This window comes from Ahaetulla prasina, chromosome 2 (genome assembly GCF_028640845.1).
Source record: "Ahaetulla prasina isolate Xishuangbanna chromosome 2, ASM2864084v1, whole genome shotgun sequence".
NCBI classification, from domain to species: Eukaryota; Metazoa; Chordata; class Lepidosauria; order Squamata; family Colubridae; genus Ahaetulla; species Ahaetulla prasina.
Window position 1 is genome coordinate 89,574,500 of NC_080540.1, and position 23,649 is coordinate 89,598,148.

At 40.9% G+C, this 23,649-nt stretch overlaps 1 protein-coding gene across 3 annotated transcripts in view; it reads right to left on the reverse strand.

Annotated features, from left to right (window-relative positions):
* Nucleotides 1-685: 685 nt before the first annotated feature.
* The window catches only part of TCOF1 (treacle ribosome biogenesis factor 1), a 51,075-nt gene continuing 28,111 nt past the window's right edge, over nucleotides 686-23,649 (reverse strand). For 2 of the 3 annotated variants that reach the window (XM_058170215.1, XM_058170217.1), the window contains exons 13-19: nucleotides 22,938-23,241; nucleotides 21,494-21,576; nucleotides 16,683-16,878; nucleotides 14,651-15,127; nucleotides 6,620-6,690; nucleotides 4,923-4,953; nucleotides 686-1,639 (exon numbers count right to left, since the gene is read on the reverse strand). In XM_058170215.1, the coding sequence (XP_058026198.1) occupies nucleotides 4,927-4,953; nucleotides 6,620-6,690; nucleotides 14,651-15,127; nucleotides 16,683-16,878; nucleotides 21,494-21,576; nucleotides 22,938-23,241 (1,158 nt within the window). In that variant the 3' untranslated portion in view covers nucleotides 686-1,639; nucleotides 4,923-4,926. The remainder of the gene's footprint in view (nucleotides 1,640-4,922; nucleotides 4,954-6,619; nucleotides 6,691-14,650; nucleotides 15,128-16,682; nucleotides 16,879-21,493; nucleotides 21,577-22,937; nucleotides 23,242-23,649) is intronic. The other variant, XM_058170216.1, reaches the window with a different exon arrangement.

Sequence of the window (23,649 nt, forward strand, 5' to 3'; positions counted from 1 at the left end):
CTCCCTCTCTCTTTCTTTCCTTCCTTCCTTCTTTTCTCTCTCTCTCTCTCTCAAACGAACCCCCCACCCCCCCACGTTTTGCCTAGCAGGCTTCATCTTTTTTACCTTTTAAAAAATACTTTTAAAAGTTAAAAAAAAAAAAGCCTCTGAGGATCAGGCACCTCAGCAGGGATCGTCAGAGCCTTGTTTTAACCCTTTAAAAGCATTTTTTTACAATCTCTTTGGATGAAAATGCTCTTAAAAGTAAAAAAAAAAAAGGCTCTGACAATCGCGTGGCTCAGCTGGGCATGGGGGGGGGGGGAAAGGAATTTTTGCTACCGGTTCTCCGAACCACCCGCCGCCATTGCTACTGGATCAGGCAATCCGGTCCGAACTGGGAGCATTTCACCCCTGATCTAAACCTTAACGGAATCCAAAATAATAACGGTTTTCAAGGTCAGTTAATTATAACTTGCCCCAGCACCGCAAAGTTCTGTGTTGCAGTGATAAAGATAGTGGGGCAGGAAGAACATTAAAGTTTCAGTGACTTTCTTGATTAGGCTGCAAAGGGGTAACCTCCTTTACCTGGAATAATCAAGTTAGAATTTCCTACCAGAATTCCTACAATGCTGTCAAGTCTCGCTTCTTGTACAAGGCAGCACTGAATAAAACAAGAGTTGGGTATTCAAAACATACACACAGAGGACTTTATTTTATAGAAATTGCAGAAGGTAGATGTTCTTCACAGTCTGGCTCTTTTTGGAAAGATACCGCTTGACTTCCTGAATTCCATTTTTCAGACATTTTTGAGATGCCTGTAGAGAATATGAAATTGGAAACCTATATGGGGTAATAAGTAATGGGATGACTAAGAATCATTTTCATATTTAGGACTAATACAAGAACAACTCTTAGTCCCAACTAAGCATTAACAAATTAGAGGAATACAGAGTGAGTTTCCATAAATGTTCCATGACAATCTGAGGCCTGGGAACCTGAGTGTCCCAAAATTAAAATAAATGCACGAGTATATTCAGTATGAGATCAGAACTTTGCCAAATTATCAGCAATGTTCAGGTGTGGTGGAGAAATTGTGCACTTTAGGTTTTACACAGACAAATCTGCTTTTTCCAGTCAAAATCTTTTATCTTTTATTAATAAAAAGAGGAAGGATGAGACAGAAAGCCAATCCAGAGACAACACAATTTTGTACGTGCTGGACATAAAGAGAGACAAAGGACGACCCTTCTGGAAAATGAAAATAAAAAGTTGATTTAAAAAAAAAATAGCAGGAGGAAAGGGATGAGGTGTTTCCTTAAAAATATAACTCTTAAGTGTCGAGGAAAGGGAAGAAAGGAAGGAGAAACAGCAATTTAAAAAATTATTCAGTAAACAAAGCCAACTTTTTGTCTCTGCACATGCATCTTCTGAGATATCTTCAGACATCCAGATCGTTTCAGTTAATGATACAAGGTGTATCCTATCAAGCCCATATCCAGGTCACTTGAAGCACACAGTTTCTTAGCTTTAAAAGTCATCAGTAAAAATAGTTATAAATTAAATTCAATCTCTGACATTTGTTTTTGTTGTTTAAAAATATAAATGAATAATTCCTTTCTAATTAATGTACTTCCATTCTTCAGGTTGAATTCCAAAGCCACTGCAGAGAGGAGAAAAAAAAAAAGACAAAATTAGGAAAAGCACTGTGGTGGGGAGGTGACACAAAATAGGTGGTATTCCTGAAATTCTTTTGGCAATCGTTTTGCCCTAAAATGAGAGTTTGTTGGGTCTTCTTAAAAGGAAGGTAGTTAAAAGAAGTGTTTCAAACAGATTTGGATATTCAGCAAATCCAGAAAAGAAGATTTCTCTTTTTCATCTCTGATTGAAGTTACCTAAAATGGAAAGTACCAGAAAACCTTAAAAAAACCCCACAAATGAAGCTAAAAGTAGCAGCAGTAGAACTTGATGAAATCATTAGGGTATCAACTTCAAAGCTATGGCGATCTGAAGCACAGAAAATTTCTGTAATGCAACGTTCAACGCCCTCCAGTATGGGATCAAAGTTGGGCATTATGGGGCATTAGAAGTCAAAAATATCTGGAGGTCATCTGACTGGGAAGAGATCTAATTTATAAATATCTAATGTAAACAGGATTGTCTGCAATGCTAAGACATTGATTAAATTAATTAAAACTCTACTATATTACAATCATGCATTAGTAAATATAACTAATAAAGACAAGGTGAAACTGAGATCAGTTTCAGCTCAACTTCTGATAATTACAGCCATGCAGATTTCCTGACAACATCTCAGGAGTATTTGCCATTGCTTTCTTCTCCTTTCAATCAAGGTGGTTTCACATACATGGTACATGCTATTCTTTGGGGAATGAAAAAGAAAATTAGCCATTGCCTTCCTTTGTACTTTGTTGTCTGTCTTCTTAGTCTGGATGACTGCCCAGTTTGGCCAACACAAACCATCTAAAGCCCTCCAAAACATCTTAAATACAACAGTCATACTATGCAGGGCAGACAGGCAGAATATTATCAGAGTACATCTATGAACACCAACTAGCAGTCAGAAGACACAATGAAGACTTCTAAATATCACAAAACATGGACAGACTCAACCATAGTTTCAACTGGGAGACTGTGAGCATCCTAGGCCTCGTCAAGTTGAAAAATGCTAGAGAATTCCTGGAAGCCTGGCACTCAGACAAATCAATCATGAACAGTTACATGGAAATAAAACATTCAAAGCAGACGATAAAAAACCCTAAGAAAAATATAAGAACCCATATACTCTCCACAGCAGCCAATAACCAGATAAGCAGGGATCAAACACAGGGTTAACAATCAAGCAGGAAACAATACCCTTAATCAAGGAACTATCAAGGAGAAAACCACACCCCCCACTAAAACTGGCAGAGTAAGGTACTGTATATTAATAGGGAGCAAACTCCACATTCACTGGCACGGATGTTATCTACCTGGATAATAAAATGTCTGCAAGCAAATAACCAAGCCCAAAGAGTAACAAGGACTCCACAATTCAATCCTGAGCCACAGTTACTCTTTATTATTGTAACTGCCATGGGATTTCTACGATGTCTCATCAAAATATTAACCTAGCCCAATCTTACTTAATTTTGAAGGTATACCTCCAGGAGATGGACCCCAATCCCTTTGTTTCTCTCCCAGAACCCCTCTTGATTGTGTCCACAAATTTTAGTTGTGCAGTTCTTTGATATTTATAGGCGGGAAACGACAGAAAACATTTGTGTATGTCCTAAAATAGGTTGATTCGTTTCAAACAAATTGACAACAAAATGAAAATCCTGACCCCATCTTAGTTTTTATCTTTGCTCTTTTCACTGCATCCATAGCCCTTCCACCATATATTAGATGCATTCCCACATCTCACAAGGACTAAATGTGATGTGAATAGTGTTCCAATATCTCAGGGGCTGCCACAAAGAAGAGTGGGTCAGCCTATTTTCCAAAGAACTGAAGGCAGGACAAGAAGCAATGGATGGAAACTAATCAAGGAGAGAAGCAAACTAGCACCAAGGAGAAATTTCCTGACGGTTTGAATGACTTGCCTCCTGAAGTTGTGGATGCTCCAGCATTGGAGATTTTTTAAAAAAGAAATTGGACAACCATTTGTCCATAGGGTTACAGGCAGTGGTGAAATCTAAATTTCTTTCCTACCTGTTTTGTGGGCGTGGCTTGGTGGGGGGGGTCATGTGACTGGGTGGGTGTGACTATGTGCCTGGGGGATCAAAAGACAGAAATTCACTAACAATGTCCTGCTGGAGCAGGGTTGGATAAGATGACCTCCAGGTCCCTTCCAGCCTTGGATTATCCTCTGAAGCTTCGTTTAGTGCAAGGTTTGTAGTCCTTCCTTCCTCTCCTTTTTCCTCCCTCCCTCCCTCCCTCCCTCCCTCCCTCTCTCTTTCTTTCCTTCCTTCCTTCTTTTCTCTCTCTCTCTCTCTCTCAAACGAACCCCCCACCCCCCCATGTTTTGCCTAGCAGGCTTCATCTTTTTTACCTTTTAAAAAATACTTTTAAAAGTTAAAAAAAAAAAGCCTCTGAGGATCAGGCACCTCAGCAGGGATCGTCAGAGCCTTGTTTTAACCCTTTAAAAGCATTTTTTTACAACCTCTTTGGATAAAAATGCTTTTAAAAGTAAAAAAAAAAAGGCTCTGACAATCGTGTGGCTCAGCAGGGCATGGGGGGAGGGCAGGGATTTTTGCTACCGGTTCTCCGAACCACCCGCTGGATCGGCTGATCCAGTCCAGACTGGGAGCCTTTCACCCCTGTTTACAGGTATAGGGTTTCTTGCTTGAGCAGGGAGTTGGACTAGAAGACCTCCAAGTTCCTTCCAACTCCGTTATTCTGTTATCTGACTTTATTGCAACTTGAAAAATTATTCTGCAAGAGTTTTATTTCTATTTGTTCTCTTCTAAGAACTGAAAATCATTGTTAAATTCTAGAAGAAAAAAAAAAGGTTCTTTCCCATTCACCCACTTCGAATTCAGTTTCACCTAATTGCCTTTCTATGTCTGATAACCTCCTGACATACCTACAGCTCCTCTTGTTCCAACTGAGCACAGGAAAGGATCAAGGATGATGGCAATAGATTAAGGCAGAGGTTCCCAATCTTTTTCGCCCGCGGCTCCCCCGGAAATCCGACCTGCAACTGCACATGCGCACCAGACGCGCCCGCGGCTCCCCCGGAAATCCGACCTGCAACTGCGCATGCGCACCAGACGCCCCAGAAATGGCACATCAGCGCCGGACCCAGCGGGCGCAGATATTCCGCGGCGCCCCCATGACGATAGCGCGGCTCCCTGGGGAGCCGCGGCTCACAGTTTGGGAATCACTGGATTAAGGAGTGCTCATCTAACATATAATTTTCAGGGATGGCTCAGCATACTTACATGTTCATGCCTCTTGAAGGTTATCCGTTTTCTGAAAGAATCACAAAGCAAATGATTTCAATTTGTTCTTTTCACACATAACACAGAGGAGATAATAATGTGCTAAGTAAGAAATGCAGACTGTGTGTGTGTGGGGATGGGGTGGAGGCAAAAAACACTCAAAGACTCCTAAATTCTTCAATGAAAAGAGCTCAGTTTCAAAAACACAGTTTGGCTTTGTGATGAAGAAAGATACATTTCTGGGGAATGATTAGACTATCTTTTGAGTAAATATGCTCTGAAGGTTCTGGAGGATAGGTAAAAGCTAAGCAAAGCAAGCTGAACACGAGAAATTTGCCCTATTCAACATGCGTTCAAAAGAATAGATGGAACGTTTCATACTAAAGAATCCTCGGCCTCTAAAATAACAAAAACAACAAAATCTGTCACTTCCTTTCTGATTTGGTTTAATCCCTTCCAATAAGAAGAAGCAAGTCTTTTAGATTATATTAAAAGAGTTATTTATGACCTTGTCTGTATTTCCAAATGAGGAATGTTTTTCAGTATCCCACCTCTGATATATTACCCAATCCACTACCTAGGCTAAAGCACCTCTTGCCCCAAAGGAATCTCCTAGAAACATGGCTTTTGTGCAGAAGCGCACAAGAAAATTACTCTTCCATTTAATAATATTCCTCTTCCATCACATTAGTAACAATCAACCTAGGGGATTTTCTGGGGGCCACGTGTGGCCTCGAATTGTACACCTGTGCTCTGAAAACAGTTTTGGAGCATACAAAAAATAATGTCATGAGCCTAAGGGTAGCTCTATATACTCACTGAACTAAATATATGCCTGAGTCAGATAAATACAGAACGATGAGACCAATTGCTCAAAGTCTACTGATCCATTCAATATGTCCCTGTTCAGGACTGTAACAAAACCAATTAATCATGAGGTGATTCCCACTCTGCGCACTCAATCCTATACTGGTTGATAGGAAGTATTTAATTTGTACCGGGTACATATATCATACAAAACAGTTCAAAAAAGGTCCCAAAGGTGCTTTTTCAAGAGGCAACTGGACTTTCTAGTTTTTCTTTGAAAACATTTCTCAGTGAACCATGTGCAGATATGTACATTGGGGAAACAAAACAACCACTTCATAAACACATGGCACAACATAGAAGAACAAACCCATCAGGACAAGATTCAGCAATCCATCTGCATTTAAAAGACCAAGACTGCACTTTTGTAGATGGCAAAGTCCACATTTTGCACACAGAGGACCACTGGTTTGAAAGAGGGGTCAAAGAGGTCATCTATGTGAAAACTGAACAGCCTTCTCTCAACAGAGGGGGAGGGATACAACATCATCTGTCTCCAGTCTACAACACAGTCCTTTCAACAGTTTGAAGAAGGCTCCATACCCATTTTGCACCACTCGGGTGATCCGGAGGACATAGATAAACCTCCAAGTGGCCTCAATGACTCTCTAAAAGAATGCAAATGACCAGCTGTCTGCAAGGAATATACCGTAAATCCTTCTATTCCTCACCATCCAGTCAAGAGCAGAAGAAAACTTGGATGAGAAGCGGAAATGTCTTCAAAGAGAAACCAGAAAGTCCAGCTTCCTCTTGAAAAACCATCTTTGGGACAACCATGACCTGGATGACTGAGAATCTTCATAGTTCAAAACAAGAATATTCTTTCCTACCTTCTTTTTCTTCTTTTTCTTCTGTGACCCATCTGCATCAAGTCCTGCCACATTTTTGCTCTTCTTTTTCTCTGTAAGACATTTAACAGTATAGGGTGAACAATTCAGATTGCATCTATAAAAAAAAAAAAATTCTGGAGCCACAAAAAAGCACATTCTCAGCTTTGAATCATTTTCAGTGCAGGACCACCGGTACCAAATTCCCCAAGATACTTTATTTCTTGGATTCCAACGCCATTTAAGGAAATGATTACTACAACATATCAAGAACCTGCATATTGTGAACGAGTGCCAAAGTGGTGCTACAAAAATCTAGTGCTATGTCAGTTGTTTTTCTACAAACATCCAGATTTGTACCAGAATATTCTATTTATTGCAATTGGATTTTATTGGCTAAAATTATATGCAAAGATACCTTGATTTGAACAAACTCACATTTAGCAGATTTCAAGTCCAATGGATCAATTTACCATCCTTCCCCCGCCCCAATAAAGGATAAACGCATTGTAAATGAATATTCTAGATGAGGCAGTTAAATTAATTTTCCTTCATTTATTCATTACAGAGCAATTTATACCATTTGCCTATAAACTGCCTCAGTAATGTACTTCAAAACCCTCTCCTCAAATGGACCATTAAAACGAGGTTTCACTGTGTTGTTGCTAATTTAATCCAGGCATGAGGTCTCAGGTATTTATTTCCTCACTAACTAGGATAGCAAAAAAGGTGGTATAACAAGGAAGTTCTCTGAAGGCAAGAAAATTAAGCCAGGATTAAACAATTGAAGGACCACAAGGAACTTTTAATGCAAGTAGTCCTCAATTTACAACAGTTTGCTTAATGACTGTCTGAAGTTACGACACTGAAAAAAGTTAGTTATGACCAGTTTTCACACTAATGACTGTTGCAGCGTCCTCATGGTCATGTGATTTACATTTGGATGCTTCACAACTATGACGGGTGAAGTGTCCCAGGATCATGTGATCACCTTTTGCGACCGTCTGACAAGCAAAGCCAATGGGGAAGCCAGGTTCCTCATTACAACAGGGTTACTAATTTAACAACTGCAGTGATTCACTTAACAACTGTGGCAAGAAAAGTCGTAAAATGAGGCAAAACTCTCTAACAAATTTCTCATTGAACAACATAAATTTTGGGCTCCATTGTGGTCGTAAGTTGAGGACTATCCGGAGTTGCTTGCTGGCAGGGACAAGCACTGGGCAGTTTTATTTTTATGCTCATCACCCCGTTTCATTTCACACTGCAAACTTTCAATTCAGGCATATTTGGAATGTTAACAGCATGTCTGGGATAAGGTCACAAGAACAGCTGCTCTGGGGAATCAGGGTTATAAAATAGCCATTTACTAGGAGGCTAATTGGTGTTAATGCTCCTTATCATTCCCTTTTGTCACTATGATGCTATTACCACCAACATCCAACATACCTTCGCTTTTTTTCCTGAACAGATGGGCACATTTGTAAATTTATCTGCAGCCATGTGCTGTTATTTTCTATGAATTCCTAGGAGGATAATTCCCAAGTCTTTCTTGGGCACAAAGATAATTCTTAAGCTTGGCTTGTACCATGTTAGTGTTCAAGCTTCACATACATGGCACCACCCAGAAAATCCCAATAACAATCTACACCATCATTTGTTTAACTCTGAACTTGGCTAAGAGAGTCGTTAAAACTCAAACATAACACCATGCTAAAGTGTATCCAGAGTGACACCAAATCTGCTTCACTATCTGGACACATAAACAAGACTAATGCAGAGCATACAACAGCTGACCATTTGCAGCTCAACTGACTCTTCTTCCTAGGAGAGAAGATTGCTCCATCTATGGAAATAAGATGGTATTCCTCTGAAAATTTAATATTTTCAGTATTTATAATCTGATTTAACAATGTCCTTGAGTTTATTATGTATTATACACTAATTCTGGAGTGACTTCAAATAGAAAAGATGGTATGATTTCCTGAAACCCTGAATAAAAATCTTAATTCACCATTTCCTAAACTGTCACCCTCTGAATATGTTGAACCTAGCTCCTGAAAGTCCTTTGCCAGCGTGGTCAAAGGCAGGTTGCTATTATTGCCATAAAATGTACTCCCTTCTCTTCTCTGAGTGATGGTGACAGATTTTATAAATCATGTTACAGACAATGAAAGATGAAAGCCTCCAAAAGCAAGATAGAATTATACAGATAGTGCTAGGGGAGTAAAAACAAGGGACTTTGGAGAGGAAAAGAACATTATTAACTCATGATTAGGGTCCCACTTCTACTGTTATGATCAATGAGTTTTTCTGGAGAATTCACTGACAGGAGAAATAAAGACTGTTGATTTAGACTAGAGTCTCCTTGAAAGACATAGTAATGTTAGTTTGGACAAAGAATCTCGTATCAGCTATTAAGTGTGGCAATAACAATGTCATGTGTTGGCAAACATTTTTCTGTTTCAGGACCTGGATGATCTGCCATCATTAGCTGAAGCTGAAATTCATAAATCAAAGCAATGATCTCAAAGGTACAAACTTACAAGGAAGTTTACAACAAAATGGACGAAGGAGGGCAAATTCAATATTTTGGAATGGTCAAGGCAAATTCCAGATCTAAAGCCCATGGAAATGTTGTGTAGGATTATGGAAAGAGCATTATGCCATGGATGAGTAGGCCAGAATTCTTACACAACATTAAAGACACACTGCCAATTACAAAAAGAGTAAAATAGTTACTGAATCTAAGGTATTTGTAATTATTTGTGTGTTGGGTTATTTTATTTCTGAAGTATAGTAAATGAAATCTGTCATTGACGTCAAATGTCAACACTATTTCTGCACTTGGGTCTTTTTATAGGTTTATGCCGATATAAATGCAGTCTACCTGTTTACTCAGATTCACATGAGACCCTGGCAAACATAGGATAAAAACCAGGAAATCTAAAAGAGGACAAATATGTACACAGAACAGAATATCTGGGTGGATTTTATATATGACAAATAATTTCCACCACATTTTTTTTACGTGTGCTTTTCTATAGCATTACTGCCTATTCTTATATACATTAGTCATGTGAAGCAGAGTATGGAAATAAATGGGGTTTTCCCCCCTCAGTAAAGAGGGTAACTTATATCAAGATCAGTAAAATCCGAGTCTCCATACAAGAGCCTCTTTCCTTCTTGTTCTCCCTTTCCTAGGGGAAGCCTTTGACCGTTTCTGTTTGAGAATCCAGAAGGCAACTCAAATGCCTCAACAGGACCTACTAAATTGGCTGGAGTTGCTCTTTGAATAGCAAGATTAATACTGCCCCAGCAACTTCCTCTCAGTGTTTACAGCTGTTCTCTAATTGCAGCCTTCTTAAGATCGACTCATCTGCACTGATATTCATGATTTATTCAGGTACTGCTGAATATGACCACTCAGCAGACTTCGTAGCTGAAGCGCCCTTTTCGGCTCTATCTGTGAAAACTTTGAGAATATGCCTGAGCTGGGAAAGTTGCCTCCATTTTAAAGCCATGCAGCAAAGGAAGCCATTTCCTAAAACATATCCTAGCTAGGCTCTTCAGCCTCCTCCATCTGTTCTCGCCAGAAAATCAGAAAGAAATCATGGGTAATTCTGTATCAAAACCGGTTAAATGCAGGAGTGTTGTATTTTGCCCCCAGGTCAGCATGTGCTTGCTACAGTACCTCCACTTCGGAAGGTAGAAGTGTTTTACCAAAAGCACTACTTCAGCTGGGAACACTGAGGGACATTTTATTTCAGGGGTGGTGAACAAATCCAAAACCAAAGGACTGTTAGTTTTGGATGGTGCCAGAGGAAAACTGATCTGGTGGGCTAATTCACATGGGGGTAAAGTAAAGGAACTGGTTATACTTGTTTTTAACTTTGGTTCTGTGTTGATTTAAATTCTTTTTTTTTTTTTAATTAAAATAGTTTTACAACAATTAAATTTTTCCCCCCTCCCCCCCTCCCTCCTAAACCCCCCTCCCCCCCCCGGACTTCCCGGAGCAAACACAAGGTATAGTTCCTTAAACAAAACAGTCATACATTAAATTTTTAAAATCTAACACAATTATAATCTTTCTCTCTCACATAACCTGACTTCTTCCATTAAAATCAAAATAACATCCTTCATTCAAAAGCAATCCGAAATTTCTTAATCTGATATCTATTTTGAATATAATCAATCCAGTTCTTCCATTCATTTAAATATTTTTCTTGAGTACTGTCTTTCAAGAAGGCTGAGATTTTAGCCATCTCAGCCAAATTGGAAACTTTCAATATCCATTCTTCTATTGTGGGTAATTCTTTTTTCTTCCAATATTGTCCAATCAACAGTCGTGCTGCTGTTATTAAGTTCAAAATCAACTTAGTCTCAATCACTGTACAGTCCGTTGTTATTCCCAAAAGGAAAAATTGCGGTAGGAACTTTATCTTCTTCTTCAGAACATTCTGCATAATCCACCAGATTCTTATCCAGAAAGACTTAATTTTCTTACAAGTCCACCATACATGAAAATATGTAGCATCATCACAATTACATCTCCAACATTTCGCTTGCATATCTGGATACATACATGATAATTTCTTAGGATCTAAATGCCATCTATAAAACATCTTAATAAAATTTTGCCTTAAATTCTGCGCTATGTAAATTTAACATTTCTAACCCAAATTTTTTCCCATGTTTCCAACATTATTGGTTCTTGAATATTCTGTGCCCATTTTATCATACAATCCTTTATTAAATCTCTTTCAGAATCTATTTCTATCAACACAGTATACAATCTCTTTATATGCCCCTGAGTTTGATTTCTAATTTGTTTAACCAAATTTTCTTCATTTTGAATGATACCAATTTTCTGATCTTCTTTCCATCTAGCCTTTAACTGTCCATATTGAAACCAAGTATAATTCCTCCCTTCTTCTTTTAATGTATCCAAAGATTTTAGTTGTAAATTTCCCCTCTCATTGTATAAAAGATCTTTATAAGTAATCATTTCTTGTTCCTGTTCTATATTTATATTCTCTACTGCGTGCCTAGGACATGCCCATATAGGAATTTTGTAATTTAACTTATAATAATATTTTTTCCAGACACGCAGAAGAGAAATTCTCAACACATGATTCTTAAAAGCTTTATCTACTTTCTTATCATACAATAAATATGCATGCCAACCATATAATAAATCATAACCTTCTATATTCAAAATCCTTTCCTCCGTCAAATTAAACCAATCACTTAATACCGAAAGAACAACTGCTTCATAATACAATTTTAAATTAGGCATTTTTAATCCTCCTCTTTCCCGTGTATCTTGCATTATTTTCATTTTGACTCTCGCTTTTTTCCCTTCCCATATAAATTTATTAATTCCAATCTGCCATTCATCCAAATTTTTATCTTTCTTAATTATTGGTATCATCTGAAACAAGAACAAGAATTTAGGCAAAACATTCATTTTTATAGCTGCTATTCTCCCTAACAAAGATAATTGTAATTTTTTCCAAGTATTCATTTCCTTCTGAATTTTTTTCCATAACACATCATAATTATTCTTATACAATTTTCCATTTGATGAAGTAAGAAAGACTCCTAAATATTTAACCTTTTTTACAATTTCAAATCCTGTTATTTCCTCTAGTTTTTCTTTCTGGTTCTTAATCATATTTTTGGTTAACACTTTTGTTTTATTTTGATTCACTTTAAACCCTGAGACCCTTCCATATTGATTAATTACTTCCAACAAATATACACTCGAATTTATGATTTAAATTCTTCTACTAAAAAAAAACAAAACCCAAAATAGGAGAGCCAGTAGTGGTAAGGCACCAGGCATATTCTAATTCTGTCTTAAGCACAAAGCCAATTGGGTGACCTTGGGCCAGTCACTTTCTCTCAGCCCTAGGAAGGAGACAATGGTAATCCACTTCTGGGAAACCTTGGCATGAAACTGCCAGAGGTGTCAAACTCGATTTCATTGAGGGCCGCATCAGGATCGTATTTGATTTCAGGGGGCTGGGTGGTGGTGGTCGGGGGCGTGACCAGCTTGATGTTACTCGTAGAGGCTCCCTTTTCGACCGTGGTGGCCTCCTGCAACCTCTGCCAGCAAAAATGGAGCACACTGTCTCCCTGGACCTCCGTTTTCACTGGCAGAGTGCAGGAGGCCATTGTGGCCAAAAACGGAGCCCGGTGGGCCATGTACAGCCTCCCTGAGCTCCATTTTCCTTGGCAGAGGCATTGTGGGCTGGTCCTCCGCTGTTTCCAGGGAGGCCCTGCGGGCCAGATCTAAGCACCCTGTGGGCTGGATCCTGCCCCTGGGCCTTGAGTTTGACACCCCTGAACTAGGCCAACTAGTTGAATTGACTTGAAGACACCTGCTCACACAAAAGTGCCTATGATAAAAATAAGGGACATTATAGAACAAACACAAAGTAGATAAGTGTAACATCACACTTTAAGGGAAACTATAAAGTTGGTGCATCCAAATCTTCTGGATCAACTCTGGACAGACAAATAAAAAAAGAAGGTGACCCAGAGGATCACAGTGGGATCAGATAATTGGGCATCAGTTCAGATGATCACTTGAATATGAGCCAGCAGTGTGCAGCAGCAGCCAAAAGAGTTAATACAATCCTGGGTTGTATAAACAGAGGCATAGAATCAATATCATGTGAAGTATTAGTGCCGCTGTACAAAACCCTAGTAAGACCACACCTGGAATACAGCAACCAATTTTGGTCACCATTCAGAAAAAAGATGTTGAGACTTTGGAAAAAGTTCAGAGAAGAGGAACGAAGATGATCAAAGACCTGAAGACTAAACCATATGAAGAGTGACTGCAGGTTTTGGGTTTGTCTAGTCTAAAGAAAAGAATTAGGGGTGACATGATAGCAGTATACCAGTATTTGAGAGGCTGCCACAAAGGAGAGGGGGTCAAATTATTCTCCAAAGCACCAGAAGGTAGGAGAAGAAACAAGGGTTGGAAATTAATCAAAGAGAGAAGCAACCTGGAATTAAGGAGGAATTTCCTAACAGCGAGGACAATTAATCAGTAGAACAGCTTGCCTTCAGAAATCATAGGCACTCCATCACGGGAGGTTTTTAAGAGACTAGACAGCTGCTTGTCTGAAATGGTATAGGTCCGTGATGGCGAACCTATGGCACGCGTGCCAGAGGTGGCATGCAGCGCCCCCTCTGATGGCACCCAGTTCAGCTCTGCTGCGCATGTGTACATGCCTCCTGCCGGCCAGCTGGTCTTTGGTTTTCTGCTGTGCATGCACAGGGGGCAGGTGTGCGTGCATGTGTGAATGCACGAGGGGTGGGCCATGCCTGCATGCGCAGGGGTGGAGCGTGTGCAGGGGGCTGTGCGTGCATTCACGGGGGTGCGGTGCATGTGCAGGGCCCGCATGCACTTTGCATTTTGGGGGTTGGGGCATGTGCTTTGGGAAAAGGTTAGTCATCACTGGTATAGGTTCTCCTGCTTGAGCAAGGAGCTGGACTAGAAGACCTCCAAGGTCCCTTCCAGCTCCTATTCTATTCTGTTCGATTCTGGGGCTCAAAAAGGACTGGGAGCATCATAGAAAAGGGGAAGTAGTTAAAGCAGAACAAGCCCATACAACGAAGAAGCTGGAAAAAAAAACAGGAAGCAGAAGAATGTTAAAGAACAGATAAATATATCTTCTGAAAAGCCTTCTTGCCTACCCTTTTCACTTAATTGCTTTTCTTTAGACTGGAACCAAGAGGTATGTTGGGATAGTTTCTTTACACAGGTATCAGGAGGGGGACATCAAGAGTGCTAAGGCTGCATATACTGAATAAACCTTTCCCCACGTATTACTCCCTTTACCAACACAAATGAATTGGTAAAGCATTGGTAACAACTGCTTATTGGTAAGCAATACCTCTTTACCACACGGGGGCAACAGAATGCATTAAATAATGAAGAAAAAAAAAATAGGACCAGGAACATTAATTAGCAGCCAGCTTTGATACACCCACATGGAATAGGGATGGAGTTCTTACTTTTATCAGACTTCTTATCTTTGCTGCCTTTTTTCTTTGTTGATTTGACGCTGTCTGAAGACTTGGATTTCTTTTTCTTCTTCTTTAGCTTTAACTCCTCCGCGCTCTGCATTTTACGCTTCTTGCCCTTTGAAGGCTCAGTGTCCCCATCTGCCAGTTTCCGTTTCTTGGATGGTTTCTCCTTCTTGCCATTTTTTGATGTCTTGGCCTTTGCCACGGGGTTAGCCTGGGCATTTCCAGGGGTTCCTTGTTCCGTATCCTGCTCTTTGTTCCCAAGGAGAGCTCTGAACGATGGAGCAAGTGATTCTGGCAACTGTACTGCAGATGTCTCTTGGGCTTGGCCATTGCTCTGAGCCTTTGCTGCAGCTTTCTTTGCTGGGGGCGGCTTGGAGCTAGTGCTCTTCAGCCCCTGTTTCCTTGCCCCCTTTCCCTTAGCAGCTGCTGCTTCCTTTCCAGAAGAAGGCAACAAGGTGATCTCTGTAGAAACAAATTTTTACAATTTAGCAACTATTAAGTCCTTTATAAAGTACTGCTAATTTGTGGGTAAATCATTCCAACTCAGCATCAAAACTTACGATGTAATATGAATAAATGATACTTAAAAGAAACGGCATAAGCTATAAAAGCTTTTTCCTTCCCTGTGCTTTGCTGCTTTCTAGGTGCTGACTGAGCATGCTACAATCCAAGAGTTTACTCGGCCATGGCTATATTCCCATTTCTGCTCGCTCCAGGAAATTCTCAGATACAAGATTCTATCTTCTGGTCGTACAATTATCTTAAATGCCATTTTACCACTCCACGCTCTTCAGATATGTTGTCTTAAAATTACTAGGCAATCTGGCCAATGGTTGGGAAGTATGGGATCTGATATTAATTTTCTTTTAAAGAAGGAATTAAGTCAAGATTATCTTAAAAAGAAAATTTCTGTAATGTACCTATGCGCATGTTCAAAGTATATCACATATAAAAGTATATGTTGAGCTTCATGTATCCAAACGGTTATCCTTTTGATGATTAGCTTTTAAGCTGTCACAAGACTCTTTACTGCTGATAAGTCAAACGGTCCTAGAACCAACTCAGCATTAATTCACCTCAGAATTCAACTCAACGTTAACATGCTTCCCCAGTGCTGCCAGAAAACCAAAAAGGGACCCAGTTCAACAACACTTTTGAACAATACCTTGATCTTTTTCTCTTCACACAATATAGATCTTTGGATTGTGAGGGGTGTTTCTTTTTTTTTTGGTCAAGCTTTCACAGCCACCTCCATTAAAGTAATTTAAGCAGGCAGCAGAAAAGGAAAGAGAAATCTGACATATAAAGATGCTAACTATTCTATCCGCCACCACTTCTGGGATTAATCTGCAAAATCTTATTCTCTTCAGGCCTTCTTTGAGCACACAGCAGAAAAACAGTGCGGCATATTTTGAAGAGTACCTGGTAGATAGCAAACGAAGTCTCTCAGTGAGGTTGTCAGCAGGCCCTTATTTTAATCATTTATCTGAAAGGCAGACATTTTCCTTTTCTTCAGACATGAATGAATATACCTGGTGATATGGTCAGCAGAATCAAAATCCTCATTTTTAGATACTAGGATTGTGATGAACCATTTAAAGCTTTTTGTTCAGGCTGGAGTAGCAGGGAAAACTTGAACAATTGTTGGCTGTGGCAAGTTGGCCATTTTTTTAAATTTACATTTATACCCCGCCCTTCTCCGAAGACTCAGGGTGGCTTACACTATGTCAAGCAATAGTCTTCATCCGTTTGTATATTATATACAAAGTCAACTTATTGCCCCCAACAATCTGGGTCCTCATTTTACCTACCTTATAAAGGATGGAAGACTGAGTCAACCTTGGGCCTGGTGGGGCTTGAACCTGCAGTAATTGCAAGCAGCTGCTGTTAATAACAGACTGTCTTACCAGTCTGAGCCACAGAGGCCATGGCGAGTTGGCTAAGGAAAATTGTCATAGACTCCCTAAAAAATGCTTTCCTTTTAATCTTCTGTACCAACAGTTCCTTTAAAGCTAACCTGTTTTCGATGTGACAGTTTCCTCAGCATCGCTATCGCTTGAAGAGCTATCAGATGATGAGGTGCTGTCAGTAGGAGCTGGCTTCCCAGATGACTTTGCTTGAGCAGTGACAGAACCCTGTTTGGAGAGCAGAGGACTTGCTGCCACAGTGGATGCCTGGATCTTGTGAGGACCTGATAGCCCCGTTAAAAGAGACTAGGAGTGGAGAAAAGAGAAAGAGAGAGAAATAATGTATGAACATGTGATTAATAGCAAGGGCAGTTAACAGAGTGATATATCCCAGTCTCTTCAATTAGCAAAATTTATCAGTATCTGTTTAGTTTAATACTTTTCACAACTTTATAGCAGTGCTGACACATGAGAGAAAAGGCATGAAACAAAAATTAACCGGAGCTTTTATTATTGCCCTCCAAGTTTGATGTCCATTATCCTGACTGGACATTTTGGAAAGAGCTCCACTCTTGATATTGTATGAAAGAGTCTGGATAGGGAAGGCTGTTTTAGATGTATTATTTATTAAAGAAATTTATCTAGCTGCTCAACTCACACATAGGTGAATCTTGGAGACTTACATTTAAAAATGTAAAAGACCTATCAAATAATAAAACCATTTAAAAATCCTACCCCATCCCCCATGATAGCAACAACACAATAAGGTTAGCTACTCAATTAGCTCCATTTCCATTTGTAACCCCGGTTCCACTGACATAGACACTTTTAGGGCCTTCCGGAAAAGAAGCAGGGTGGGGGTTAATATTGTTCCCAAAGGAAGGCAGCACCTGTCAGACCTGCCCCAGTCTGATCTCTTAGGATAGAATGACTCTCAACTCCATTTGGTTGAAGTGATAGATTCTTTTACTAAAAGATGTTGGTTGCAGTAAAGTCAGGCTAGAACTAATATTCCTGTGCTCAAAAATATAGAAAGTTTCCCCCCATTCCAGCCCTTCCCCATGACCAGACTGTCTTTAGCCAATGAGTCTACCTAGGTCAGAAGCTCCAATATTTGAGACTTTGCATCTGGCTGGGGGGAGGGGAAGAGGGGAACTGGCCTGCTGCTCACGTGGCCTGATTTTGAATAGGTCACGGCACAGTAGTGGGCGTGCACCTGGGGGTTGGGGACCCCTGGCCTAGGTGTTTTGAGAACGCAGAGATGTTCAGGGTAATTCACATTCTTTCTCAGGGTGCACAGCCTCATGTGGTGGCACAAACTAGTTCCAAACTCTCTCGCTCGTTATCAAGCTGTCATACCTGAGAAGGCCCTTTTTTGTGGTCCCATCAGATGACAAACCCTAATTCTTTGACGGCAAACCTATGGCACGCGTGGGCATTGCCCAGTGTGCTGCCGTTTCTGTGGGCTAACGCTGCTGTTCTCCTCTTCGCACAAGATCGCCCAGCAGCGGGCATGGAGAGGGAGAAGGGGGCAGTGGCAACTGCTAGCATTGAGGGGAGAGTGCCACACAGAAATGAGAGCATGCAGGAATGCCGCCCCCTTCTCCCTCTCCATTCCACTGCTGGCCGATCCCGTGTAAGAAGGGGGCTACCAGAGAGGGGAGAGTGCGAGATTGCTGCTTCTGGAATGAGGGGACCGGGGAAGCATCTGGGTCCAGCTCATCTGACTTCTCTTCCTTTCGCAGCCAGCTTTCCCAGTCTAGCTTGACGCAGGCTTCCTTCCCAGGCCCCATCCATTCTCCCCCCTAGGAAAAAGCTAGGCAAAAAGCCAGCCCTCACCGGCACCCAGATTCAACAACAGTGGGCTTGGAAAGGGCAATATGAGCTGCGCTGCCGCCTGCATCAAGCTAAACTGGGGAGGGAGAATGTGAGCGAGCACCGAGGAGACCGCGGAGGAGGGAAGCCAGGCAAAGGGGCGAGCGAGGGGCATCTGTAGCATGCCAGGCTTGGCAGACTTTCTAAGCCTGCCTAAAGCAGAGAGGGGGAGAGAGAGAGATCTGATCTAATCTCTCTCTCTCTCTCTCTCTCTCACACACACACACAGAGAGAGCGAGCTCCAATCCATTCTGAGAGTTATATTAGGGCTGGCAGCGGTGTGCACTCTCTCTCTCACACACACATACAAAAACAGATTGGATCTTTCTTTCCTCCCGTCCCCCCCTCCCACCGGAGACCCCTGAATTCCTTCCCCACCCCTGCCTGTCTCATACAGGCACCACTCACAAGTGACGTAGTTGGCCACGCCCACTCAGTTACATCACCCCCCCCCAGCCAATCCCACCCAGTCATTAAGAAGAACTGGTTGTTAAATTATTTGAATCCCACCACTGGTAGTAAAACCTTATTATTCAGGTTAAATTGCCGTGTTGGCACCTTGCGATAAATAAGTGGATTTTGGGTTGCAGTTTGGGCACTTGATCCCTAAAAGGTTCGCCATCACTGCCCTAATTGATGGAACCTGTAACACGCCCTGGCTTCCTGTCCTGGTGGGCAGGGTAGTTGCAACAGAGGGGAGGCAGTCTAAATTTAGTCAGTTTTCATTCCCATGGGACTCAAGTTCCCCTATATCATTTCTAAGTGTGCCTCCCCCAATAAGTTACTTGGAGGATACATGCGTTTAGGGGGCGACATTCTGCCTACAAATTGAAGAGAGAGGGCTGTCAAACAAGTTCTTGAAAAAAAAAAAAAGACACACAACACAAGGTTCAAGCTGCGCGCATACCCCATGCAAATCCAAACTCCTTCAAAGCTTTTGCTTTCTTCCTCTAACGAGCTTGTGTAAATGTGTAGGCTAAGCCATGAAAAAATGTGTAGGCTGTCAGCACACTTGTTCAAAAAAGGCAAACGGAGTGGGGAGCTGTTAAATGCTTCAATTTTCTAGAAAAGGAGGGGAAGTATTTATATGTTGTATGGATTTATAACTTGCAGGATAAATTTGCTTCTTTGTTCCTTCCCTCTTAAATATGAATATTACTACAGTCCCATGCTCGCATGCAGGTCTAATGTGTCACAGATCTACAGTTGGTATCACACATAAAGACATTTTTTATAGCTAAGGCACGGCTTAAATTGTAACTGAAAACTGCTGCTGCATGCATAGTATAGCTCCTCCTTTGGCTACTTAATGCTCTGTATTTTTCATTTTCATTAATTTTTTCATTTTCGTTAAATCAATCCACCCTGGCTAGTACAAGTTCAGAAAGCATGCCAGCCAACACGTTAACTATGGAGGTTCTGATTTTATAATCCTTTGTTTAGAGGCATACTGTAGGTTTATGGATTGTGCAGACAAGGCACACTTGTTGACTCCCAAGTGATTTTTATGGTGATTTTACGACAAAAGAAAGACCACCTCTCACTTTTTAAATTTACGTTTCTTTAACTTTCATCTTACCATTCTAAGATCTTTCTTAAACTCTATTCTATTGTCTTTAATTAGCTCTGTTTTAATTTCTATTTTTGTCAGCTTTACCAGGTAGACTCTATAGTAACAGAATCTTTAAAGTCTGAATGTGCTTCTCTCTCCCTTCATCCCCGGGTGAAAACCAGGGAGAAGCCTGCTTAAGATGCTTTCCCAAGTTATTTTCAGGCCACTTTTATCTGACTGTTGTCTTGGCAGCAGCTCTTCCTCCAGTCCTTCCTGGCTGTTCACCTGCTTTCTACCGTTTCTGTCCTATTTTCTACTATTGTTATTATTATACTATTCTCCTCCAGTTAAGTTCTGATTGCCTCCATTCTTATCCCCCTATCTGTAGATCCTAAATATCCTTCCCTTACACTATTTTCTTTCATTTAGACTTTCTCTCTATGCATCCTATTCTAGTTTGTCCGTTCTGTCTTAATACTATTGACGTCAGTCCCCATCAACCAGCTCTCCATGGATGAGGTCTCTGCTGGTTGGGACACTGCTTTTAGTGTTTCCTATTATTAGCACTGGGACAGTGTTTTCTAGGCCTTCTGAGGCCCCAATTTCAGCCTAGTTAAGCCACTACTTGGTATCTCTGTGCCTCTCAGCTCTTTCCTTTCCTGCCAGGAATCCACCTCAACTCCCTTCTGGCTGCTCTGACATTCTTCCTTGCAAGTTGCTCTTTCCTTGATCTTTGTTCACGCTGGGACGGTCCCTGCTCTTGGCTTTGCCGTCACACTTGGCCCTCCACCCATATGTGACCAGCTGCTGCTTTCCCCAGTATCCCCAGCAAGTGCAGTTCTTCAACTTGGTTAAGCCACTTGTCATGTCCCAGTCCTGATCTGATTGCCAGGCTTTTCAAGACTGCCTTCTTCCAAGACTGATGTCTGGCTACTTGTTCATATCCCAGGCCTTTCCCAACAACAATACTAGTACAAAATCCTGACTTTCTCCACTGGGCCAGGCTGTTCACCTGAATAGGGCCTCTGTGCCTCACACTGGTAAGACAGTCTGTTATTAACACAGCTGCCTGCAATTACTGCAGGTTCTAGTCCCACCAGGCCCAAGGTTGACTCAGCCTTCCATCCTTTATAAGGTAGGTAAAATGAGGACCCAGATTGTTGGGGGCAATAAGTTGACTTTGTATATAAATATACAAATAGGATGAAGACTATTGCTAATATAGTGTAAGCTGCCCTGAGTCTTCGGAGAAGGGCGGGATATAAATGCAAATTAAAAAAAAAATCTCAAACCCACTGGTTGTCCATGTTTGGATTCACCGGCACAAGAGATCCTCCTGACAACTTGGATCATACTCTTTCCTAATGACTTCTTCCTCCACCTTCAGGTGCCCAGTTTGCTTGCTTTCTCCTTCCCTCCCCTCCCTCTCTGTAAGATAAGTCAAAATATCCAATGATGCTAAGTGAACTTGTACCCGAGATCATGAAAAAATACCTGAGAAGCTTTTTGTTCTTCATCACTGGAATCCTCAGATGAGCTCTCTGATTCTTTTTTTGGCTCTTGTTTCTGCTGGGCAGCTGCAAAAAACAAACAGTGACCTCAGAGTCCTCGAAAAACTAAAAGCTGCTGTGACATAAACGTGTGGGAACTGGGAAGATCAAGTCAAATTAAGGTTTATCTTCGTTGTCCAGTCACAGAATGTGACTCTTTAACATTTTTAGCTTTTCTTATTATAAAGGCTTCATGAAAGTTCACGAGATGGGAATTGCAGCGGTACCTTTATCTTATGCAATGAAAGAGGTCCTTGCAGCAGTTCTATTCCTATTTCAATCACACTGTCATGTCTTTCACGAGAACAGTTAGCAACAAATGTCAACAGTGGAGAATTGAAATGTCAGTTTGAACCAGACTTGTTGATACTGGTGATTTAAAAGTTCAGATATATGAACCGTTGTGGGACTCTATCTGAGGGATCGGTGGGCTTTTTCTGGGTGAGGAATGGCGAGCGAAGACATCTGTGAATGAGCTGAGATGACAGCCGCAGCTAAGACCCAAGGATCAATGAGGAGACCAGTCTCATGGAACTTCCCTGGATAAGGAGGATAGAAGATCGTCCACTTGTGCTCTAAATGAATGCTCTTTACGAGAAAACCAAGACAGTGATTTCCCCTGAGTTTGAGGACTAGGAGATAAAAGGGAACCTCCATGCTCTCAACTGCAGAGCCTTTTAAAGGGCACTGACCAAGGTTAAAATAAGACATGCTTGTATAAATCTGGGATCCCTTTATGGGCTTTTTGCTGACACTATGACTGAAACGTTAACGATTTATGTATTTGTGTATGGCTAAGGGATGGGTTATGGGACGAAGAGTTATTTTCATATGATATTATAGGGGAATGAGGAATTATTAAGTTTGTACTCGTTATGAAGATCAGAAGCTACCGTTTTATATTCTTTTTTCCCCTTTCTTTTTTCTGTACACCTTTATTATTATTTTCTTTCACTTCTTTCTGAGTTTAACTTGTATTTTCTTTTACTATTGTTATTAAAACTTTCAATAAAAACATTTTTTTAAAAAAAATATATATGATAAAACTGTTATGCCCAGCTGTTTGCACCAAAAATATCCCAAGACTGGGGGAGGCTGAAGTGGAGGAACACTTAAAGGAAAGAAAGAAGAATTTCAGGAGCTCAGCCATTTAAAAAACAAAACAAAACTAAAAGCAAGTGCAGAGGTGTGATTTTTCACATAAACATGTCTCAAGTGGGCAACATTTTTTATTTTAGGAGCAAGCTGCATTGTGTGGGTAATGCCATCTTATGCGCATAACAAGCTGTGCTTCCAAATATCTACTCTTCACTGGGCTTCCAAACTTCCAAGGGTTTGTGAAGAGAGCCTGCTGCCACCCACCCCTGGTAGAATCTGGCTTCTCTTACCAGGCTGTGTCTGAGGCTTGGCTGTTGTCGAAGTTTCTGCTTCTTCCTCACTGCTGTCTGAGGAACTGTCTGAGGAGCTCTCCTTATGTATAGTGATTCCAGAGGACTTAGCAGTCAGAGCCTGTCCATGGCTCAGTTTAACCTTTGGGGAGGGAATTTGTTCTTCCTTCCCTGTTGCTTTTGTGGCAGATTTCTGGGGTTTGTTGGAAACAACACTGGATGTATTTAAGTTGGTCTGTACATCCTTTCCTGAAGGAATGGCTACTTTGCCAGCCACCAGCTTAAAAAAAGGGTGAATAGGAGGCTGTAGAGGGGCGAAAAAACATAACCGGAAATGCATTTTAAAACGTGTTATTTTCTCAGAAACAACACACATTTGTGTCTGAAACAAAACCAATACTGAATTGCCATCGATCATAGACTATGCAAATCTGCTCAGGATGCCCCAGTTTCTATTGCTGACTGTTTCACAGAAGTTCAATACATACACAAAATACCCTTAAAGATAACCCTGTTTGATCTTTAATGCAATTAGCCATTCCAAAATTTCCATAAATAATTTCTACATTATCTGCACTGCAGAAAAAAACACACTCAAACCATTAGATTGCCAACTCTCACCAATGCCAAGATGTTGATTCCTTCCCCGGTTCCAATAAGAGAACCTGTAAGATTAGCCTGACCTGAGTGGCTTCACTTATAATATCTTATC